The sequence below is a fragment of the Numenius arquata genome, chromosome 2 (genome assembly GCF_964106895.1).
Source record: "Numenius arquata chromosome 2, bNumArq3.hap1.1, whole genome shotgun sequence".
NCBI classification, from domain to species: Eukaryota; Metazoa; Chordata; class Aves; order Charadriiformes; family Scolopacidae; genus Numenius; species Numenius arquata.
In genome coordinates, this window is record NC_133577.1 from 36,357,200 (window position 1) to 36,379,261 (window position 22,062).

The following is a 22,062-nucleotide window of genomic DNA, read 5'->3' on the forward strand; positions in this document are numbered from 1 at the left end:
GCACAGGATTTCATGGTGAGTGCAAATCTGAAGTGTCTCAGATGGTGAACGCCCTTGCCTCTGACTTACATGATTCTAGAATAATATCAACCTTCAGATGTTTTCTTTATTGTAAACTTAAAGTACATTTTTTTTCCTTTGGTATTCTTTTTTTTCTGAAGTTGTTTGTGCTTAAATATGCAACCTATATTCTTCCACAGTAAGAAATTTCTGATAACTTAATGCTGGGGCTTTTGCTGTGTCTTACAAGATAGCATCAGTTCCCCAACCTTTTACAGTGTTCAGGGATGACAGGAAGGTAGTAAGAAAGGGAAGACTGGGAAATCTATTAATGATTAATCTGATTTAAGTGTAGCAGAGAAACTGAATGGCAACTGGGAAGCGAGTTGGTTGTCTTTTAATTCCTTATAGACATATCTTGAGTCTGATAGTCTCTTCCATGCTATAATTCTGACAAATCTTGTTTGAACTTCCAGTGAAATAGCCAAGGACTGACTTTGACCATAGCTACTGAGTTTACCTCCCATGCTTAGAGGGGATTCCTGTGGGCTTTTATCCTGAGTTTGGAGGGCTCATATGGAGATGCTTTTGTCATTGCTGCCCTGTGCAAAGCTCTTTCATGGACTGTGGATTTTAGTATTGAGGTATGCTAATTTACAGAACTTCAAATAAATGGATCTCTTTAGTTGTATTTGCTAATATTTTTACTTGAAGTTCCCATTAATAAAAATACCTCGAGTCTCAATTCAACTTTGCATTATAACTCTGGAAAAAAAAAGAGCAAACAATAGAGAAGAACATTGCATCAACTAAAATGTTTGTAGTTGTCTTTCCTCCCTCTCCCTCCACCTCCCAAAAAAAGTTAAACAGAGGTAGCTGTATCTCTCATCATCCACATCTCTACTCTGTACCACAGTGGCTTGAAAACAAACAGCACACAAGTAGAATCAGGCAGCAGCATCGACTGCTTACAAAATTTGTTCATGTAAGAGGCCTTAGCAGCAATGTTTGTGATGGCTATAAGACCTTTAATCACAACTCAAGGATTGCCTGTAAGTGGATGGATCTTCACTAGTGCATAAGCGCATCCCTAAATCACTGCCGGGTTTTGGGGATGTGATTGCTTGCCCTCCCCTCTCAGGGTCTTGCAGCCAGCCATACCAGTATGCAGCAATGTTACTGTGCTCAGGAATTTGCTGGTGGTGTCTTTAGGCCATTTGTGTCCGTATTTGACTGCACCTACTCTGAGAAGTTTGACATACTCTGTTTCCCAAAGTAAATAGTGTTTGGGGTTTGGTTGTTTTGTTCATACTGCTTCATCCCCACGGAGGAATGAATAGAGCCATTTTGTAACCTTGATTCTCAGTTTAGTTCCTTCACTCTCCTCTTAAACCTCATCACAGTAACTGCTAGTGTTTCAAATTCTCTTTCAAAGAAGCACATGCCATCCAAATCATGGTGGTATGTGAAATGTAATGTTAGGCTTCTGTTGATATTGTCAGAGGGATTGTATGTTAAGATGGGGTGGGGAAGCTAGCACAGTACATTTTGCAGATCTGTGCATTTTTAAAAACATCATCATGATCCCTGGCATATCATTTGTACTTCTAGAAGAGGGCAGGGTTCTACATCTTCGAACAGGGTGCTTTTCCAGATGTTCCACCCAGCCTGAGTTCACATCAGACAAGTCAGGTCATTGTTGCAGAGCTATTGAGGTATTCAAAGGAGGATCTTTATTTATTTCAGTGTTTCATTCTTTTTATCAAATCTAAAGCTCTTTGAAAATATATCACCTTTCACTTTGCTGATCACAAAATTAGTTATCTTAAAACCTTCTCTGGGGGAAAAGAAAATATAAAGTTCAGCCTTTTTTCCCCCCATTAGTTCTGGTTACACTTACGACTTTCATTGCATTTTTAAGCAAAAGCCATTGTTTAAATGATTCGTATCTATTTTAATCATATAATACTGTGACAGTCCTTTTCATTTTTTATGTTAATAGAGAGATATGTGTTTGTGATTAAAATCTATCACTGTAAACTATCTTGCAGTAGCATCTAAATATGTTTCCCAACTAGAAAATCACATGCGTGTGCAAAATGATAGCAAAGTTTGTAGAAACAGAGCTAGTACATGTGGTATTTTGTCCTAATAGCTCTCCAGCCCTAAGCCATTGGTGGCTCAGGGACTTTGATTCGCATGTATCCAGTAGTCCCAAATGAATTTCCCTTCCATGGACTTGTCCAGCCTACCCTTTGAACATACTGCGACAAGGAATTTCACAGCTATGCTACATCTTGCATGAAGATCTACCTCCTTTTGGTTTTGAACCTAGCTCCTGTTAGCTTGGTGTAATGCTGACCGCTGCACTTGTATTGGAAGAGACGGCAACTAGTCAATGCTTATTCACATTTTCCACATCACTCATCATGTTACGGTTCTCAGTCGTACTCCTGCCCTCATTTTCTGCTTTCCAGACTGAGTCGTCCTGCAGACGACTTTCTACTTCTTTCTTCATGAGCCTATACTTCTTTTTGTTTTGGCTTTCTTTTTGATGCTGAGCCGACATTTTAACTGAACCTCAAATCATGACCCAGAGATCAGCTGAATGTTCAACTTGGTGTCCATCATTTTATGTTTTCGATTAGGATTGGTTTTTCCACATGTATCACTTGGTATTCGTCTGTGTTAAATCTCCTATTTCCTGTTATCATCCAGTTCTTCTGTTTCAAAGCCCATTTATTACTCTTCATAGTTGGAATTTGTCTTGACTACCCTCAATAACTGGACTGCCACCTGGCAGCTCACCTGTTTTGCCAGATCATTTATGAATATTTTGAACAATGCGAGTTGCTACTGAACCCCCCTGCTGACCAAACTCCGCTGTTAAAGCTAGTTATTTGCTCATACTTCTTAGTGACTCTTTGAAAGAGCTGCAGGAGGTGTGTGAGACAGGACTACCCTTAACTGGGAAGGAATCAGTATAGCTTTTACGCAGAGAGTGCATGCATATGTACTGAAATGAGGACATTACCCATTTGCCTAAAACTTAGGGAAGCCCTCACAGGAACAAAACCCAGCTCTCCTCGTGTGTTTGTCATTTCCATGGCCACCTCCTTTAACTTGATCTTCTGTGGGTGGAAAACCTTATCTTTGCTGTGCTTAAAAACACTGGTGTCGATTCTCCGGATACAGGTGGCTTTTAGGATACTGTTTGTTAATGTTAAATTTCCAGTGAGTTTTCCCTTGTGGCGCCTGTTATCAGTGCAACAGAGAGCACAATGCTTGAGATTACTTGCACTAACTCCAACAAGGGATGACCAGTCTTTGAGCATCCTTATGAGAAACTAAAGGAAAGTTTAAAAAAAAAAAAGTACAAAGTAGAACTACATTCAGGAGTGTTCAGGCGGTCACCAAAATGGAAACAGTTTAAAGTCCAAGGAGTTCACACATTCAAATACGTGTGAACAGCAGCATTTCTGCTTTGTGCTGGAGGGGTTTTGTCCTGCAAGAGCTAACTATCCTTGCGTAACAGGCAGTTGTTGTACAGTAAATCAGTAGCAAATAAATGGTGAGTAACTTTTACTAGAAAATCTTGCTAGACAGAACTCAGTGAGAGCAGGTTCCTGTTTTGTTTTTTTTCCCCTTTTCTCTTTAGTATATAACAACAGAAAAATCTGCTCAGTTTTCAGAAAAGTCAAGTGGTAGAAGAAACAAGAACAGTAAAGAACAGTACCAGTAGCTCTTTGTTTGTACAATGTTTTTTAGATAGCACTGGGGTTGGACAGTACATGAGGAGAACTGGTTTCTGGAAAAACAGGACCTTCCCAATGCATGAATTTTTTATTATTATTTTTTTAATTCAAACTAGAGATGAGCAGAGTGCAAAAACATTTTCTAACTTATGAAGCGGTGGGAAAACATCCATATTTTCTGCTGTACCTAGTGAACATAGGCAAGTTTTCATCACCTTCTGATATTATGACCATTCTTTTTCCTGTGTTGACTCATTCGCCTTCTTTTCCCACCCACTGAGCAAGATTAGTAAACTTGCTGTGAAACTACCATAAATCCCCAGAGCTTTTTCTCTAATACAAGCTCCCATCTTAAAAAAAAAAAAAAAAGAAAAAAAAGAAAAAAAAAAAAAGGTAAAACTGGCTGAAGGACATTTTTAAATTTTACAGTGTGGGTACTGCCCAAGAAGAGATTCATAAATACATAACATGCCCAAAACTGAACTGTAAAGACTAGTAGATTCCTGCTCTGGAGATTTTTGGGGAAAAAAAGGTCATATCTCTAAACTTGGACTAAAAGGATTTTGTCAGATATTTTCAGTGGTATTAAGCAACTCCTGCTTTCCAGTAAAGCCGGAAGCTGGGAGAGCTAAGAACCTTTGAAATCTGCTGCAGTTGGAAATTGGCTCATGTTTTCCATTATAAATATTTTTCTTTTGTTTCTTCTATTTAGAAATTTTTCAGTTGTCGACTGAGGTTTTCCATATGAGATAACTGCTTCAAATGAGTCCTGTTTTGAAGTTTCCTTAGGACTAGCATATTTGTGTTACCGATTCAGATATATCTCCCTCAGAGGCATCAGTATTTTTTTCTGTGACAGTGTCAAGTTATACCCTCCTCCGGCACCTCAGGTTTACAGAACTTTAGATGAACTTATTATTTTGAGTATGCACCTGTGTGCCCTAATGGTAAAGAAAGTAAATTACTAGTAGTATATTAGCAGTCCTGGGGTTGTGGTTAAGAAGCTCTCGCAACAGCGGTTTTGACAAATGATTTACCCAATGGTACGAAGTTTCCTATGTTTTTTCTTATTCAGAAGGCATCTGAAGAAAAACTCTTCGTCTCTCTGAATTGCATGTGCAATGTGAATTTAATCAGTTCTTTTTCACCTTTTTATTTAAGCTTTCAGGTTGATCAATGGCATTGGATTTTTTTGGAGTTGCTGTAGTTTTCTGCATAGGCTGAGGGTGAGGCCTTGGCTCCGTTCCCGCTGGTAAGCTCTGCCAAGGACTTCAGTGGAATTGTAATTCCTCCTTAGATACTTTGGGTGTTGGGAAACCATGGTTATTTTTTAATCTGGCTTCCTAAGAAAATTAATTTTCTTTCCTATAAAATTAGGATCGTATTGTCTGTGTGTACAGGTATCTGTTGTTTCTGCCCTACAAATTTCTTTTGAGCCTGCTGGCCAATTTCTAAAAAACCTGGCAGGAGGGTAGAGTTCTTGCAAATACGAAGTTTATGTAGTTTCATGAATGTAACCACTTCGAAGAGGCAGATTCTGTTACTGCCACCTGAAGGAAAGGCTGAAACCCCTGTGTAACTGTATTCTGTGAACAGAGAGTCAATATGGGAGAAATAAATGATGAATATTCTAATCCTAGGAAGTGCTTCAGTCAGAATTCACGCCTTATTAAACATCAGAAAAAAAACCCTCTCTTCAGTCAAAATTTGTATCCTGAATGTATTCTCTGATGTCTTACAAGGCATGAACACCGTTTGAAGCTTTTCCTTTGGCAAAGGCATTTAGGACATCTTTCCTGTGTGGTTTCTCTGATGTTTAATAAGGAGTGAACTCATGCTGTGCTGTGGCTTTAACACAACTCAGTTAAAAAGTCAATTTGATGCAGTGTAGGAGTCCATTGGAAGCCAAACTGTACTGCCCATGAACTTCCTTGTTTTTTATGCTGTGAATGGTCCCGATAAAAGCAAATACAGATAGGTAAACACTGACTGGCAGGTATTCGGGAATAAATGAAATACATATAGTACATCCTCGGAATATTATGGCCGATGTTTACACACATAAAACTCATGCAATATGAAGAAGTAGTTCATCAACCTTTAGTAGGTCATGTCTGTATATTGGCATGGCATTAACATTGGTAACATTGTGTTGTTGCAGCACATGCAGAAGAGGACCAAATTTGTTGATGTGAAAGCTAAAACTTTGAAATCGTGATTCTTTGGGGGGTTTGGGAAAAAGAAAAAAAAAAAATGTTATGTGACTTACTATTATGCATTTTGTAGACAAACGTGTATAAGGTTCATACAGATGCGGGTGGTTATATGGGTAAAGGCAATATCTCATTTTATCACCAAATTCAAATAGACATTCAGATAAGGATTTACGTGTTCAAGGTTATAATAACTGAAATCTGTATGTAGTGCATTGTATCCAGTGTATACAAATGCTAGGTTCAAACCTGGCATTTAAAGGTTATTTAAATAAATTTAAAGAAAAAGTACAAAATAAGAGCAATTCTTGGATTTGCTGTTTTTCCTGAAGTCAAAATTAGATAATTTTTTTTAAAGGACACCATCTCGCTACTGTTTTCTTTTTCAGCATGAAAACAATATATTAGGTACAATAGATCCAAATCCTGTGGTTCTAAGCACATTTTTATTTTAAACCAAGGTGGATAAGAATTTACCTAAGTTAAAGAGGATCAAATATATTATTCCCTCATTTTCATTACCAAACAGCTGCTTTTTTTAAACTCTATGGCTGATTCTTAGTCTGAAGTTAAATTGGGCATATGTAGTATCCTGGAACTGCATCGTCACCCTGAGCTCTTAGTGAAAGATGGAAAATCTGAAAGAGGGAGACGAGTAAGATTTCTCTGTTGTCAGTGTAACTCCTGCCATTTTTAAGGAAAATTAAGAATGACCAAGTAGCCAAAGAAACACTGACTGTAGTCGTAGTTATTAAAGGCAAGGCCTCCAGGCATTTGGAAGAAGGAAGCCAAATGAACAGAGGCTATTTACAGGAAAGTTTAGATTTAAAATTCAGAACTGGATTTTTTTGTTGATGTAGCGTCAGTTTGTTATTTTCTTTTTTACTTCAAGTTTGCAGCAGACCTAAAATCTTCATAAGCTAACACATTCATTATAATTCACTTAAAAACCTCCAATGATGGCCTGTATGTTGAAGACAGGAAACAGAAGCAAAAGGAAAGAGCATATGATTTCTGAAAACTTCAGTCTTCACAACAAAATAATAACCTAAGCATGTAGAAGCTCCAAATCAGGTATTCCTGCCCCAGGGATAGCAGGTGAACTAGAATTCTAAAACACTATTTAGAGATTTAAATAATACTGAAGGTTTCATTTTTAACATTCTTCAGTCAATTCAAAAATAACTTTTGTGAGTGACAAATCTTCACAATAAAGACAACAAAACTTGCAAAGTTGTCTTGGTCTGAAATCATGCACTTCTGCAATAGCAGATAGAGAGCCTAGACAGTGTTCAGTGTCTTCTTTAAATTTTTTAAAGTGAGAAAATAGGTAACCTGCCTTAGAAGCTAGTGTCCAAGAGATTTTGTTGATGCTGGGATGATATTAGCTGATGGAAGGAAGAAATTTGGATAAACTGAAATGACTCAATAGTAAACTTCAACTTGGAAGATGTTGAGGACCTCCTTGAGAAATTCTGGTTGTACTCAGCTTCTGAAGTAGTCGTGAGTTCTACTTTACTTTTATTAGCATAGAATAGTATTCATTCCCTGACATAAATTGTATCACAGATTGTATATGAATGCATTTGAAACATCTCTGCACTATACACAAATTGTATTATGTGTAATTAAAACACTTTACATCCTTAGGGTGAAAGGTATTTTAACAAGACATCTAGGACTACTTCAAAGCTTTTGTTTTTAGATAATCTTCTGATTCTTCATGTTTTTTCTGTCACTCTTAGCCATGTCTCTTTTCTAGTTTAAAGAAGAATGTCAGATTTGCACTGGATTATCCTAAGGAAATAGCAAACATTATGAGTTATATCATGAAGAGGTGTAGACTTCTGAGATAAACTGAAAGTATGGGGGGCTACCATTTGTAAGGCATTTTTCATTTTGCCAGTGCTTTGCAGAGGTCAGGTAATGGTTGGTGTTTTTTTCTAGTGGGACCTCTGTAATTTATAAGTGCCTCTATGTATTTCTCTAGTCTGCAAAGACTGGGAAAAAAATGGCTGTGACTGTTTGCTCATAGTTTATCCCAAAAACTATTGACAGAATTCAGTTAAAACACAGAATTTGTGGCTTCTAGTCCAGTGGTAGTGGCTTGACATTAAAGTAGAAGATCATAAACTTTAGCCATGCGCATGTGAAGAAGAGATCTAGAAGAGAAAAGAATCAGTTTTAGTTGGTACAATTTTAAGTATATTGCTGTAGCTTGTTTGGTAGTTATGGTCATTTATCAGATGGCATTAACACGACTTTGAAGTTCATCATGCAAGCTGGAGGTTGCCAGTCATGTCATTCAGTGACAGGGATGGAGGTGGTGAGGAAAATCAAACTGGTAGCAGAGCATCTTTCTTAAAGACATCAAACTTCAAAGAACTTCAAAGAAAAAAAAAGTACAGGATATCCAAACATATGCATGGGTAACACAGGAGATTCCAACACTGTGCTAATATTTATTGCTGGTAGAAACAGCCAAATGCAATATAAACATTCTCTTCCAAAAATTAGAATATTTTCACCTTGGACATAAATTCTTTTTCTTCAAGACGTTGATGGGTTAAGTTAGATGAAGTGTTAAAACTATGTTCTGTTATTTAGCCATGCAGGATAATTATAACAGCTTCCTAATCATGGGCACATATAGGACAGTGTTAGCAGCCACTCCAGTTATGATTTAATAAATTAAAAACATTGTCCCATATATTGTATAATGGGTGAAAAGTTGCTAAATCTTAGGAGTTATTTGAATAAAGGACGAGTTCTGTTAGAGTTCATTTAAATGTCAAGTCAATTAAAAAATGATATTTTTAGGAGATTGTTGCATACAATATGGAAGTGGCGGGTTTTCATTAAAAAAAAAAAAAAAAGAAAAACCTTATTCCTTTATGGAAGCACTTTATAAAAGAACACATACAAATGCTGGCAAGACATCATAGTCTTCATCAGATTGAGTGATTATCAGACTACAAGCTAGAAGTCTCAGTGTAACTAATAATAATATTAACAGTTAGGTGTCAGAAAGTTGGAACAAATAAAGCATGAATATGATGGGATTTGTTACTTAATCTATCTTTGTAAATAAATCTTTATTGACCAGTGGTAGGTCTTTGGCTTGGAAATAAGCCACCATTGACAGAAAGGTTTCTTTCAAGTGATTCTCATCGCTTGTGAATTTTAATTTTAGTTTATAGAATGTACCTCAATCAATTACTTATTTTACCTTTTTCAGTTATCCTTTTAGAGTGTATTCATAGCAGTATTGGGTTTACACTGGCATAGCTGATGCATTTAGTACCAGACACAAAAATTAGTTAGTGCTTTTGATTTTTGAAGGGATGGAAGGAAGAACTAGTTGGGAAAGAAAACAAAGAGGAAAATTGCTTTTTAATATTTTAGAGAGCAGGAAACCAAGGTTCATGCTATTTTGTATTTGAATCCATTCCTTTGTTATTCTTATTGAAAACGTCTCTGATTAGTGCTTGAGGCAGTGTCATATTTTGGTTGGGGTTTTTGTTGTTTTTTTTTTTTTACATATAGGACTCAAGAGCCTTAATATAATTTCCAAAAAGAAAAGACTTAGTTTAGAAAGCTATTCTAGATGTAGAATTCTAATGTCTTCAGTCTTTTTAAAAGACAGAATGTAAATGGTTTAAAAGCTGACAAGCTTTCAGAAAATGTCACTCTTAACTAAAAAGGCTAGTTTATCAAAGCATACAATATTTATTTGTAAATACATCTACTTGCAGATACCATTTAGGCTGCTCCATTATGTAAGCACTCAACTTGCAAATGCACTCAAGCCCTTAAATATTAAGTAACATTAATCAACTCCTTAAAAGGTGATAAAGTATATTAATGGAAAGTTGGAATTTTTATCTTTTAGTGACCATGGAAGTATTTGCAGTTTCTAAGGGAAAGGGGGCTTGCATTAAAGGAATTTTATGGGATGCAAATGTCTACATTTGACAGAGGCCTGACTAATGTCTGTATGTGCACTGTATGCATTCATCACCTCTTCTAGGAAAACGGGGGTCTTTGTGGAAAGGATTTTTGCTCTAATCTTTGTCTTGCAGCACGTGCCATAATGAAACTGCTCCATGAACAAAATCCAGGCATCAGTAAAAACAAAATCCTGGGAATGCCTGTATTCACCTTTTGACCAACTGAATGCTGCTCTAAGTCGCAAATTATGAAATTTCCAGTTTCTTGTGCATGTATGGGGTCCCTGCTTTGACCTTAACACAATGGAGACCTGTGGGTTTATTTTCTGCCTTTCCTTTTTGTTTTAAGAGTAGACCCATGTCTACCTGTTACAGAAGGAACCTGTATTACCTCCGTTGTAAACCAGGGTTTCGAAGCACTACTGTTTTCTTTTGAGAATTATTTCCAGTCTTCCCACCTACCAACGGCTGCCTTTGTGCGATGTGATTTATAGCCCCACTTCCCTCTGGTTTGAAGAGAATATATTAGGATGAATATTGAATTATTTACGTTCATAGGAACAAAACACACTTACCCAAATGCCTGTGGTAGAGATTCTGAAAGGGGCTGTAAAAACCATCCCAACAGATTCATATCATCTTGTTAAACGAGTAAGGGTTTAACATGGTCCTTATTAGCTTGTCAAACCACAGTGGCTGTGTTTACATGAAAAACTTATGTTCTCTTGCCTTGCGTCCACATGTGAACGTATTTGGCTTACATAAAACCTGAGCTCACTAGGCCTCTTGGAGCATTTAGCGGGAGCACCAGACCAGACTTGTAGCATTCCACATCGTTTGTGAACATAAGATAAAGCCAATTTCAAGATCTGAGCAAGAATGCCCCTTAATCATGCTGTGTACACATGGAAATCAGTGTCAGAAGCCAGATGTATGAAAGAAAAACATTTTTCTCCTCTAACTTTCTGCCTCCCTCGGGCATTCTTATTGATGACCCAAATGCTCAACTTCATATCCAGAAGTTTTCCAGCTTGTTGCTCTCATTTAATTTCTGAAATTTTTCTGCAAGATTTCTTATCCTTTCAGTACTTTGCATTTCTCTTTCTTCATGTAAGCTAATGAAATGTGATGCTGATGATGCAGGGGACAGGATGTTTCTTACATGAAATATTTCTCCAGATAGAAGAGATCCACAAACGAGGATTACTGTCTGGCCTAAGAAGAACAGAAAAAATTTGATTATGTGGGAGAACTCTACAACACAGCACTATTTTAACACAGAGGCAAAAAATAACATGCTTACAAAATGACTATGTCACTGGAAGTGTTAGGCATTAAGCAATATCAGGAAAAGATTAACAATAAGAGATAATTAGTGTAATTTTAGTAGTAGATATAGGAACATAAATAAAATAAGGAACAATAGAAGCAAGTGCAATCATAAAACGTAAAAGGCTGCAAGTTATAGGAAATGACTTCTTCAGAAAAAAGTGAGAACAGTAGGCAAGGAAGGCAACGGAGTCGTACAATTTTTTGAGACTTGCTTTTGTGCTTCATGATAAAGACATTGCTGCTTAGCTGGGCTTAGTTACAAGTACTAGAAAATTACCTGCCATGTGAACAGTTATAATATAGTAAGCTGGATGTTATTGAATGCATGCCAGAAGATTGATAAGAAATTATAGCATATAGGGCATATGTTTGTAAATATAACTGATACCATCTTAGAACAGTTACTCATTTACATTATCCACTTTATGGATGTATAATAAGAGAATAATCACTTGGATTTGTGATATATATTCTGTTCAATGAGATTGTTTGGGAGATCTACATCAGTAAAGCAGAGTGGATTGTAAAAGAGCAGATGAGTATCTTAAACGATGACAAGCACTGTGTAGTATAGCACCCAGGCTTCAGTGCAGAGTTATTTCCAGTGATCCTCACAATAAATAAATGCTTGATTTTTTCATTAATTTATTGAGTCCTACTGTTTCAGAGGATAATAGTGGTCACAGCGTACCAGCGCTCTAATCTTCTTTTTCTTATTTATGCAAAAGTTTATAATTCCCAGCTTCTTTGTGCTATGTGTAAGCCATTTTTAGTTCCTTTGAGACTTCAAGTCAATACATTTTTCCCTTGAAGCAAAAAAGCCAACGCCCAGTATTATTTTACTTGTTACTTAGGAGACCCTCAATGTATTCACAGTTAAGGTGGTTGTAAATGTATCTGCAAAACTGGTATTGCCATTAAAAGTATGTTTCTTAAGATCAGGAAGTTGAAAAGTAAATTTTCAGATAACAGGCTCAACTTTTTCTCCTTCACAGTCCATGTGAAGGACAAATGGCGATAGTGCTTCATTTTAATCGAGTTCCAGTTTTTGTATTGGCACCTCAAATCAGTGCAGGATGAAAAAGTGTTGCTGTTAGGTTACAGTTCACTCTTTCTTCAGCCAAAATCTTGTTCTGCCTTAGTTGCGATGAGTCTCCAGCCTCTTCCATACTTGCTTTTCTTCCTGAGATCCATACAGAAGACAGTCGCAGTAGGTTAGGCTACATGGTCTTTCTCCTGGCATCTTAAATAATTAATCTTCACTTACTGCTTTTCTAACTTCTTTGGAAGTAAAAATAAGAAAGACTGCATAATGTTCTCTTTCTTTTCTTATCTGCCCATGTTGCTTATCTTATCTGTACCTTTTTTGTTCAGTGATGTTTGCTGCTGCTCCATTTGTCTGAGTTTCTTTCCTACAACTTTTTCTGGTCATTTGGGGTTTTTTTTGGCTGTTATTTCCTTATTGCATTTAATTCTCTGTGAAACTCTTCTTTGACTTTTCTTCACTTCTCACTCAGATTTCTCTTAATTTGCTCCCAAGATTCCTTTAAGACATAAGTGAAATGCTTTGAAAATATATATTTCTCCATTGTAAGCATTTCGATCTTAAGTTTCCTTGCTGCAACCTGTGCTCTTCCTCCCCTGTCGTTCAATCCCTGCTTTTCAGTTCCTCACTGTGATGTGTAGGATGAAGTACTGGGCTGTGAAAGTTATTTGGGACAGGAACTGGGCTCTTCTGTTTAAACTGTGAGGCATCTAGCAACTTGTTATAAGGTCTTCTTATAACTGTTTTCCTTTAATAGTACTGTGCTGATGGGGAATTATTTGTAACTAATACATTTGGGGGGTGGGGGACACCAAAACTACTTTTCTGAGATCATAAAAAGCATCTTGAAATTCAGTTCTTATGTCATTTGTTATGGATTCTCATTATTTGCCCCAAATGACTGAGAATATTACATTTGCAATACACCTTGCTGTTGGATTTTTTGGCAGAAAACCTGAGGGGGGCATAAATGTGGTAACTTGCCACACAAAAGCAACATTTGTCAAAATTTTTGAGCCTTATAAAAGAGAATCACACTCTTTTTACAGCCTGCGGAACTTTTCATGTTCTCTCTTTTTAACCCATTCATACTGTATTATGTAAAATAATTCTATATTTTAAGCATAAGGTTGTTTTTTTTAAAATCAGTTTGAAATATATTGCTTTTATACTTTTCACTTTGGTTTTATATTGTCAGAATGAATAAGTGACCAAAATTTCTGTACTGTGCAGTGTTCAGAGAGTGATATTGTTGATACTGGTTAAGTTAATCTGTATTTTAAACTGCTGCACACATCGAAGCCTTGCTAATAATTTCTGTTACACGTGCTTGGACTTTTCCTGAAGTTTGTACCTTGAGGTATGATGGAGGTCCCAGAGGGCAATCGATTCTGCTGGGCTGCCTGCCCGCCCAGGCTGCCTGTTGTAAGCTATGATCAATTTATGAAAGTGGGTCTCCTTACCCAGAGAAGAAAGCAAAAGTGGTGACTGCTGTAGGCAGAGTGCTTGTATACTGAGTGCTACAGCTGTGTAACATGGAGCGTCCAATCAGCTGGGTAATAAATGTTATCCTTATGTAGTTCTGAGGACATTGTAGAGCTCCCTTTTCTATCGCTGGCAGCCCCGGTTTTCACTCATTCAGCATGTCAGTGGGAACCTCTCGGTCCCCTGTATGCAGAACCTTTCTGCATATAAAGACCCACTAAGCAAAAGAAAAATCCCTTTAGTCCTGATTTATCCAATACAGAGGAAATACTAGCATTTTCAGACTTTTCTACTATACTATATCAGTAAGAAAAGCTTTATACTACACGAGTATCTGTTCTTTGTCCTTTCAGTTCTGAGTCTAGCCAGGGAAAGAAAGTAAAGAAACATATTCTAATTTAATTATAGGGTTACCTATCTATTAATTTCATGCTTGGGTGGGTTTTTTTTCTCCTCGAGGAGGTGTAGAATCCTGGGGACAGAGCTCCTATCCCCATAACTCTTTCAATATTGGATCACCTGACCTATGGTTTGTCTGTAAGTCTGTTAGGTTAAAGTCTGCTAGAACCCAGAATCTGTACAGTTAATGTAAATCTTTCCTTGATCTAGCCACCTTGTGTAGAATGGGAAATACATTCTAGAAAACTGCTTTTTTTTTTTTTTTAACAACTTTACCTGCAGCAGAATACGGAAGTTGGAATAATCCAAACAAAGCAGTATTCATTAGCACTTACAGATGACTTCATCCCACAGCTTTTAATAACATTCATAGAATAGTGTAAACTTCAGTGTACTTCAGTACAGCATCTGAACATTTCAGGTGGGCAAGCAGAGAAGCAGACTGGTTGCAATAACTTGCTAGAACATATGAAGTCAGCAGAAGAGCTGCGAATAAACCTCAGCAAGTCTGACTTGCAGTTTTCTGCACAGTCTGTGAAACTGAAGTACATTTTGATTTTAGTATTTGCTTTCTACAGTGATTATTTTGTCTTTTTTTTCTAGTCAATAGTCAGAAGGGGCTCAGAGGTATTTACCCTGAGCCTCTAGTAGGTAAAAAAAGACGGTATTATCCTTTCAGCTCTAATGGCTAGATTTTTAGTCTGAGTTTGACTGGGATTCTTTCTCCAAATAAGTATTTGGCTTAGTTTTCCCTCTAGGTCTATCTGTGGTTGTATTTTTTTTTCTGTACACTCAACAGTGTAGATACCTCAGATTGTATCTGTTAGCTGAAAACATACATTTCCATTTTACCGATGTTGAAGTAGAAATAATTTTAAGTAAAAATTGTTTCATTAAAAATACAATGGAAGCTTTTTTTTTTTTTTTTGGACACTCTTTACCTTGTAGTAGATTTGAGTGGATAAGCAATATGTTTAATTATGTTTGCTTTAAATGGAGTATTGCTAGAAAAGGGAGAAAACACTGTCACAAACCTAGACCGACCAATTTTTCACTAACAAGAGTAATGTTCTGTTATTTTACTGTTAAGCTCTGTATTGCTGATTGAAGCAGTATCCCAAGGTGTCTGCCAAGCACCACGTTGTTTGTGTGATAGGGGGGATTTGGTTATGGTCGAGCAAGTCTGAAAAATGGTAAACTGACAGCAAATCTGGGATCATGGTTGGTAAGGCAGCTTTTGTGGTCACGTGCTTTTATTTGATGTGGTTCCTTATGTCTCCTGTGCCAAATGGTGTAATGTACTAAAGTGATGAAACTGCAAAAGAAAAAAAAAAAAGTCAACTATTTACTTCAGCAACAAAGGAGAAAGAGAACGGGGAAGGAGATCAAAGCTTATAACATGACTCTCAAAACAGGAAAAAAGAGCAAAAAGAAGGGAATTTCTTTCCACATGCTTCAGGCTATTCTTGCTTATAGCCTTCATGAGTAACAAACCCTTTAAATGCTTTTGTAGGTCTGCAACTTGCTTCAGTTTCAAAATAAGGCAGGTGAAAACTTACAGAGAGTTAAGAAGGGTGTATCCTGGTAAAAGCAAGGGCTATAGTTTGTAAAGTCTAAAGTCTACTTTCCATCACTAGTACATAGATTTGAACATGTTTTAACATTGACCACGCTGAGAGAAGAGCTCTTAGTTACTTTAAACCAATATAAAAAGGCTTTCCATGCAGAGGCAAGTTTTTTGTTTATTTACGATTTCAAAGCTAGACGAATCTTCACCTGTATCATTCACAGTCATTGAAGTTGTCTTTTCCCTATTTTATGTGGGTTTTGTAGAAAGAATACATGGGATTAGGAACATTGTTGAGTGCAGTCGGTATTATGTACCACTTTCTTTTGGTATAAAGCTCTTTAATGCTATGTTCACACTGTATTCAGGGATAAGTATGATTCTTCTTAGAGTGCTGGACCTCCTTTCCAAATACACGTTTTTTACTTTTTCCTACCTTGAAGCAAAAATAACTGCCATTGTGCAAGGTACATCCTTTTAATAGCATGAAACTTTTCCATAGATGTTCTTTTCTTTGTGATATTTTTTTCAAAGAAAAGCTTATGCAATTCTGGGAGATGGGGCATAGTAATAGGTAAAAGCAAAACATATATACAGAGAGACAGAGAGAGGGCAAAAGATATAGACAATATTAGGTGTGTACGGGTGCTTAACTGTAGTACTGTAACCTGTGTTAGCACATAACTTTATAAACTGTGATATTTTTGTTCTTGCGGGACCTTACAAGTTGTAGGGGATAGTTTTAAATAGTTCTGATTGTTCAGACTCAGCTCAGTTTCCCAGCAATGTAGAGAAACCTGCATTTTTCTGCTCCAAGAAAGGGGGAAGCGAAATGGATTTCAGGGATGAGATGGGGTGAATGTAAGGAGTTTAGGGGAACAAGACAGGTCCAAGAGAGCATGGGGAGAGTTGTAGGGAAGGAGGTGAGGTAGGGATGGTGTATGAGTATCTTCCTTCATTCCTCTAAGTCTGCCTTGCCAAACTGCCACCCAGTCTTCTGAGCTTGGGACTTGGAAGCACTCTTCTTCTCTAGTGAAGTGATGTTTTTAAGGAAGGGGAAATAACTGGTTCTTTACACATAAATACTCAAGAACAAAAACAGTCACTTCTGTAAACTTGTGAATAAATGCTGTGCCTTTTTTTTTTTAAAGGATCATTTCATGAGAAAGACATTTTATTGTAATTATAAGCTATCAAGAAATGGGAAAGAATTTTGCATTTTGTATGCGGGCCTGAATAAATAGATCCATTGAGAGACAGACAGAGCAAGTCACTTGGAACGCACCAGTCAACAGCAGAAATGTAAACATACTCCAGCTACGCAATCTGCACTTGTATTTCAGTGTGTTGTAGAACAAAACTGCTATTAATGGAGGCTGACTGCTGCTCTTGTTGAATTCACTAGTGAGTTCCTCACAAAATCCAATTTAATTCACAGACTGTGGATCAGAACCACATTGTGTCTGACACTCTGGAAACCCAGGAAGGCACGAACGTGCTGCAAAGGAGTCTCTGGTCTGTCTTAAAATGAGGTGTAAGAAGGTGTTTTGCAGAGCTGAGTAGGTTTAGAGTAACAGCAAGTGTATAAAACGCTGAGCCCAAGAGATCTTAGTCTCTGCGTTCCATTGTGTTTGTGCAAACTTCTCTCACAGATAGGTAGATCTACCATCTATTTATCTTCATCCAGTATCAGTCCTAATGAAATAGAAATAGCATCCACTAAGACTGTTGCTTGGTGGATTATGATAAATTATAGAAAGCCGCTATCAGAATCTGTTAGAATTTTAGCTTTTAAGAGTAACAGGTTACTGGAAAAAATTATATAAAAATCGAACACAATTGGGTTGGTTGTGCTGAAGCTAGACTTTGGCAGCTGTAGGGCAGCAATATTAATTAATTTGTCTGTGTTTAAAAACAAAATAACTTTCTCATCATATCTCTTGATGTTTTTTTGATTATTTTTTTGTCATCTTGATACAATGAATATCACCAAACCTGATAGTGTGATGTTATAGTTGGTTTTATTCCTGGGTATAAAAATGTGTTTTATATATGAGGAGTGTATAACAGGGATACCAAGAAGGAAAGCTTCATCACAAACAGAGGTATGTAAGGTCTATCTCCCAAGAGGCCCAGCTATCCGGAAAGCAGGTCTGACATGCAGGAGTCTTTAGGTTGCAGTAGTGGAATCTCTTGGCAAATAGAATTTCCTTGACTATAAAAGGCTTCTTATGGCATTTTTCCTTTTCTACACCTTTCTTTTGATTGGGCTTTGAGGGACCTCAAAAAACATCATTAGATACTGAGCTGCATGCTGAAATTCCCTTGCCTAATTTTCTCAATTTTACACGTATTTCCTTGCACCTTTTACAGGTTCTTCTTATTTGACATTGAGTTAGTCACTTCTGTCTTCAACTGCAGGTTTATTGTAGGGTCAAAGGAATTATTATAGCCTCTTGCCTGTCTCATGATTGTGAGGTACTGTATGTTCCTTTGGCACAATAGAGACTTAGTACAGCATAGTCAAATCAAACTATCAGCAATAGCTTCCTTATGTGTATAAAAATAAAAGATAAATATCAGTTTCATAAGGAAGATGAACCTTAATTGCTGAATGCTTATAGAAAGTTTTGAGATGGTCAGTGCAAATGCAGTATTGCATTAAAATATTTAATAAACAGATTCTCTGGCCCAATAAAGGGAACAAAGATGCCTGTCCACTCTTAATTTTCCCTAGCCATAATTATTTCTACAGAACATAAATTACATATTGTACATCTTTATTCTGTTTTCATAGGATAATTATACTAGAAATTCCAGCCTTCTTTCTGTGGAGGGACCTATTTCTCAGAAACCACACCTTGTAGTAGCTTGTTTTTCATTTGAGAAGCGTTGAATTCCCATTTATGTCAACAAGTTTTTATAAACTAACTACTTTCAAAAGATGGATACAGGTAAAATGGGAAGTCCTTACTCACAAATCATAATAATTCAGTCTGGAAGATGTATCGAAAGCCAATGATATAGGCATGGGAGCTTTTTTGCATGTGAAATCTGTTAGAGATTACTCCTAATTTCATGCCTGTTATTGTAACTGAGAGGAGCCTGTAATTCCTGTTGTAGTTATCTGAGTGTCTCCAGTGGTATCTCCATGCTGAGGGGGAATTTGGACTTGGTTGCAAATGAGGCAAAGCAGGATACAAAAAGGACAGTACCATTTGCTCTGTGTGTGAGATTGGAGGCTTTTATGGCTATATTTACATAAGTATTTAAGGAGTTTAATAAACTGAAAGCCAGGGATTAAAATAAGGTTCACAGCCCACTTGTAACATACCAGGAGGGACAAGTCTCTCATTCTCCAACATTAAAGACTGATGGGCCCAGTATACTTTGAGTTTCCTGAGAGCAAACTACTGCTTCAAAAATGTTCCGACTTAGTAATAATCTAGTAGTCACGCTTCACTGTTTTTAACATCCAGAAGTAGCAAAATTATATTGCCTTATGAGTAATTTTAGTAAGAGAGTAGCAGCGAGGAATATAAATTCTGTTTAAAAAAAAAAAAATCCTGTTCAAGTCCTAATTCTGCTGGAAAAGTTTGTTTGTGTTTTTTTTTTCTTATGTAGCTGTGGTGTACTCAAGGCTTTTTTCTTTCATCATTGCATATGCAAAATCCAGACCTGCAGAACTGTTCCATGTGGTGAACAGTCTGCTGAACCCAGACTGTTTTGCCTGAGTAGCAGATTTCCATATACCTCATTATGAATTTGGTTTTTTTGATTTATGTAGGCTCTGTTCCTTCAAAGGGATGTACGATTGTAGACCTTTGTACCTACCAAAGTGATAGCTTATCAAGTATTGAGGAAAATACAAGGGCAGGTCCTGTTGGATAATAAGAGCCTTATTTTGCAGAGAAGAAACTTCTTTCCAGCCAGTTTAATCTTTCATGGAAACGTCATGTAAACAGGAGGCCACAAAGTAATTCTGCTTTTGAAGCATTTTAATTGCACCCAACAAGGTTCTAGATGTTTAGCGAATGATGTAAGCCACAGTGCACAATGCAAATTCATATCCCTTTTGATTGGTAAAAGACTGAGAAAGATTTAGGTCAGTACTGCTAAAAGAAAGTAGCATGGACTTTAGTTGGTTCTTGCTTTATACAACCTGATTTAAATAAAAATGCTAGATACTTCCACACTGAAGAAGCTATTACGCTCAGTAATAGCAGTCGTGATTCAGTCTTCCTTCCTGTGATAAAGGCAGTTGATTAAGGTGCCTAAACACTGGCCCAGAGTGTTGGGCCATGTTGTCTAGACTGTGCTTTTTCCAGGAAAGGTTGGAACAAGTGATCCTCGAGGTCCTTCCAACCTGGTATTCTATGGTAAAATACATCTCTGAAGTTACCTTATTTCTGTGCATTCCTGCCGTTCAGATTTCCAGTCTGTGCATGGGCAGAGTTAATATCAGAATATAATGTAATATAATCATAAAACAGTGTAGACAGGAGGGAACCTCTGAAGGTTATCTGGCCAAGCCCCTCCTCAGAGCAGGGCCATCTTAGAACAGGTTGCTCATGGCAGTTGTTCAGCTGAGCTTTAAGCACCTCTGAGGACGGAGATTCCCCAGCCCCTCTGGGCCTGTCTTCCAGTATTTGATTACTCTCATTGCGAAAACGTTTTTCCTAATAGCTAACCAGAACTTCCTTTGTTGCAACATGTCTACATTGCCTTTCATCCTGTCGCTGTGCACTTCCCAGAAGACTCTGGCTCCATCTTCTCTATATTTTTCCAGTAGATAATTGAAGGCATCAATGTGCCTTCAATAATAATATGCCTTCAACTTCACTCTTCAGTATCACTCCCCTCTCCAACCTTCTCTTAAAACTGAATTTCTTTCAGCATCCCCTGTTACATTGTGTACCTAACAATCTTTCTGGCCCACTGCCCCCTTGATCTAGTAGGTTAACATCGTCTTGTTTTGGGGGGCCCAATACAGCAGTAAATAGCATGGCTGACACGCATCTGGCCATGTATTACTCCTGAGTCCAAATAATTTTGATTATTCTTAGTTGGTTTGACTGAAGGTGGCAATTTGAATAATTAAGACTTAAAGTCTTCTCTTCTAACTGTAACAAGGTATCTTAACTACAGTGCTCCGCATCTTATTGATGAGGGCTAAGAAATAGAACTGTTTACAACGAAAAAGCTATTTCCTGAGAGAATGCTTTGCATTAGTGTTACTCTTGATTAAAGTTGTTGAATTACAGTGGATCATGTTATAACCTGGTTTTATAGATATCACTCAATACATTTTATATCGCCACAGCATAAAATACACTTCTTTAATCATGGCCCTCTGGAAAAGCATAAGGAAAGAGGATGCTGTAGAAATCACTTTCAAATCCCAGGTACTGTACATGTAATGTACTGTTAAATTAACTTCTATTTCTAGTGCACTTGGAGGATCATCTGCCCTTCATATCCCAGCCTTTCCTGGAGGAGGTTGTCTTATCGACTACGTACCCCAAGTATGCCAGCTGCTAACGAACAAAGTAAGTTAGTAAAGAGAATTCAATTTTCCATTCCCTTACGTGCTTTACCGTATTGCAGTAACAGCCTGTAGCATTTCCATAGACATAGTTTTTCTTCTGCCAGGTAGTCCAAACAGGGCATACTTAAGGTGAACTATATAAGGAATACCTTCTCGATAAGAGCTGAACATTGAATGTAATGACTCTTTTAGATAAACAAGCGTGTTTGGGATCAGATCTTGGAGTGGATTTTTCTTCTTGTGACATGTTATGATTTGGGATAAAATGTTATTGTATGGAACAACACTGCTTTGTAGCATACTATTTTGCAAGTCAATACAAATGTGTAGTTTGCATATTATTTTTCCAGTTGGAAGATACCAAAGTTCTCATACCATAGTAATCACTGTAGGTTTTGAATGCTTTCAGTGATTTTCTTCTCAGGTGTTTCATCCAAGTGAACTGAATCAGCAGTCTATTTGGGTGTTTATACAGTAATAGCTACTTAAGGTTGCTGAAAAGGTTGTATTCCAGTTAGCTAACTGTTTAAATAAAAAAGAATGAGTATATTATTTTGAAAGCATCTCCTTTATTTAAGTGTAATTTTCAAAAGAAAGCTTACAAGCCAACATCTAGCAATCTGCCTATTACAGACCCCCTATTTGTATTTGTATATTATTTTTACCTTCATTTGTCCAAACAAGGAAAATAATTTTATCTTTTAGAAAAAGTTCTTCAGAATGTGTTTCCGTAATTACATTGGAATCTATCTTTAGAGTTGTTTTTGT

The 22,062-nt window shown here is 37.1% G+C and overlaps 1 protein-coding gene across 1 annotated transcript in view; it reads left to right on the top strand.

Moving 5' to 3' along the window:
* Positions 1-22,062, top strand: part of BABAM2 (BRISC and BRCA1 A complex member 2) — a 175,031-nt gene that overhangs the window by 111,968 nt on the left and 41,001 nt on the right. Inside the window, exon 8 of the mRNA XM_074144601.1 lies at positions 21,196-21,295. Coding sequence (XP_074000702.1) covers positions 21,196-21,295 — 100 coding nt within the window. The remainder of the gene's footprint in view (positions 1-21,195; positions 21,296-22,062) is intronic.